General features: G+C 35.4%; 1 protein-coding gene across 1 annotated transcript; it reads right to left on the minus strand.

Annotated features, from left to right (window-relative positions):
- Positions 1-1,181: 1,181 nt before the first annotated feature.
- LOC116210414 (17.3 kDa class I heat shock protein-like) lies at positions 1,182-1,915 on the minus strand. Its single transcript, XM_031544279.1, has one exon. It carries the CDS (start codon positions 1,814-1,816, stop codon positions 1,340-1,342), a length of 477 nt encoding a protein of 158 aa, XP_031400139.1. The 5' UTR covers positions 1,817-1,915; the 3' UTR covers positions 1,182-1,339.
- Between the last annotated feature and the right edge of the window lie 473 nt (positions 1,916-2,388).

The raw sequence follows: 2,388 nt of genomic DNA on the forward strand, positions 1-2,388 counted from the left end.
ATTACAATTGTTAACATATTTATAGGGTAATGTGTGCTGAAAATTTTCATATATGTATATATTATATATATATATATGTTGAAATTTAAATTCTGAACATATCCCCAATTTATCATCATAAGAAAATTTTCAAAAAAAAGTATAATATCTATAAAAGACTATATTGACAATTGCAAATTAGGAGAGTTAATTTGTAATATATGCTATATAAAGGAGATTTTAGGAGGAAAACTCTTAAAATATTTTTTTAATTGATAATGTTTAAGTAAATGTATATATATATATATGTCACTAATATAAAAGGTAAAATTTTTCTCCAAAAATATAGACAATAATTAACGTCAATTTTTTAAATGAAATAATTTTTTAAACTCTAAAGATTAGATCATCACCTATAAAAAAAAGGTAAAATATATCCTATATTGTGAACCTCTTCAGGAAAATCAAAAAAATAATAAAAAATTGATTTTCTCTTTTTGTACTATACTAATACGACCGCCCTTGTAACTAAAAGGTTTTTTGAAATTATTGAAAATTCATGACTAATTCGCAATCTATGCAAACATTACAATCTTATTATTTAATACGGTTATCTTAATAATAAAGCTAAATTTACAACTTATGAAATATGGAACATAAATTTAGAACTATATATATATATATATATGTATTATATATATATACACCTTTTTAAGCCTAAATTAGTGTTCTTATAGTTGTTGAAGGAAAAAAACAAATGAATAAATAAAATAAGAACAGTCAAGAAGCTCGAGGCTTTCACTAGTATTATAATAAAGTTAGATCGATAATAATGTTAGGTTAGACACCAAGAAAAAATAGTCCGTCCGAAATACACAATATTATCTTTTACCTTATTTTATTTTATTTTAATAGCATTAGCAATGGCTCCCACAAAGAAATGTGATCACAATCGATAGGTGAACGTCATATAGCATTATGTCACGCCTGTTCATAAGATTCAATGCAAAGCCTGAGTTGAGAGCCTCTGATTCGAGTTGTATGTTCCGGTCACAGAGAAATTGCTAAAACCGAACCCACGCAAAGATTTCATCCGTGGATGACACTAACCGAGCTTGCCGTGCCATCGGCTTAATGCAACGGAATTCATAAGATTGTACCACGCACCAATTAATTCGTACATCACATTGAATTAAAACTGACATAATAACCCGCATCACACATAATACCCAAAAATTACATTACGCGCTGGGAAATTACTCTACCCAGTAGTCATCCCCATCTTGACAATATTTAGACTAAAATTGGATTACTGAAGTTGTAACAATGATTATTTTCCAACTCAACCCCCAATGAGTCCTCAACCCGAGATCTCAATGGCCTTAACCTCTGGCTTCTTCTCTTCGACTTTTGGGATGGTGACGGTGAGCACCCCATTCTCCATGGAGGCCTTGACTTGGTCCATCCTCGCATTGTCGGGGAGCCGGAACCTCCTCAAGAACTTGCCAGAGCTGCGCTCGACCCTGTGCCAAGTATCATTCTTGTCCTCCTTGCTGACGTTCCTCTCCCCGCTGATAAGGAGAACTCGGTCATCCTCGACCTCCACCTTCACCTCCTCCTTCTTCAGCCCCGGTAGGTCCGCCTTGAACACATGCGCCTCCGGCGTCTCCTTCCAGTCAATCCTCGTGTTCACAAATGCCGAGTTCTCCCGGAAATTAGTTGAGAGGGAGTTGGAGTTGGGGAAAGGGAAGTCCTTGAAGGGGTCCCAGAGGTCGAGGGAGAAGGGGTCGAAGACGTTGCTCCTTTGCCCCGTGAACCAGCTCGGAATCAGCGACATTGTCGGATACTCAAAACTCGTACAGTGAGGAATATCGTGGTTAGCTTTGGATAACTCGCTGATGACGAATCACTCGATTGATTTGTAGGAGACACCCGCTTAGTCATTTATACACAGAGATAGAGTTTTCTAGGAGTTTCTCGTGTTTCCGGACCAACCGCCGACATTAATCTAAATTGCCTCTCCGGAAGTTTACCCCGCCACCGACATTAATCTACCTTAAATCAGTTTGTCGGTGCTCTGGACTTCTCCACTACATTCGAGAATTGGGCCCACGGGCTCAAAACTTCCCCCCTCAGAGTTTAGGCTTTATTTTATTTTTTAATAAAATATCTTACTCAACCCAACTCAACACACTATTCTTCATAAAATTTTATTTTATTTTTACTTTTTTCTCTAATTTGATAATAAATTTTCTCACATACTTTTTTCTAATCATTTTTATAATCAATAAATCACCATCTAACTTTCCATGATCTCAGTAGCCCTCATTTAATTCAATTATTTTTCTAAAGGTATTTTGAATGAAGAAAACTTACCCCAACTACCTTCCTTTTCCCATTTATAATATA

The sequence above is a fragment of the Punica granatum genome, chromosome 6 (genome assembly GCF_007655135.1).
Source record: "Punica granatum isolate Tunisia-2019 chromosome 6, ASM765513v2, whole genome shotgun sequence".
Taxonomy (NCBI): Eukaryota; Viridiplantae; Streptophyta; class Magnoliopsida; order Myrtales; family Lythraceae; genus Punica; species Punica granatum.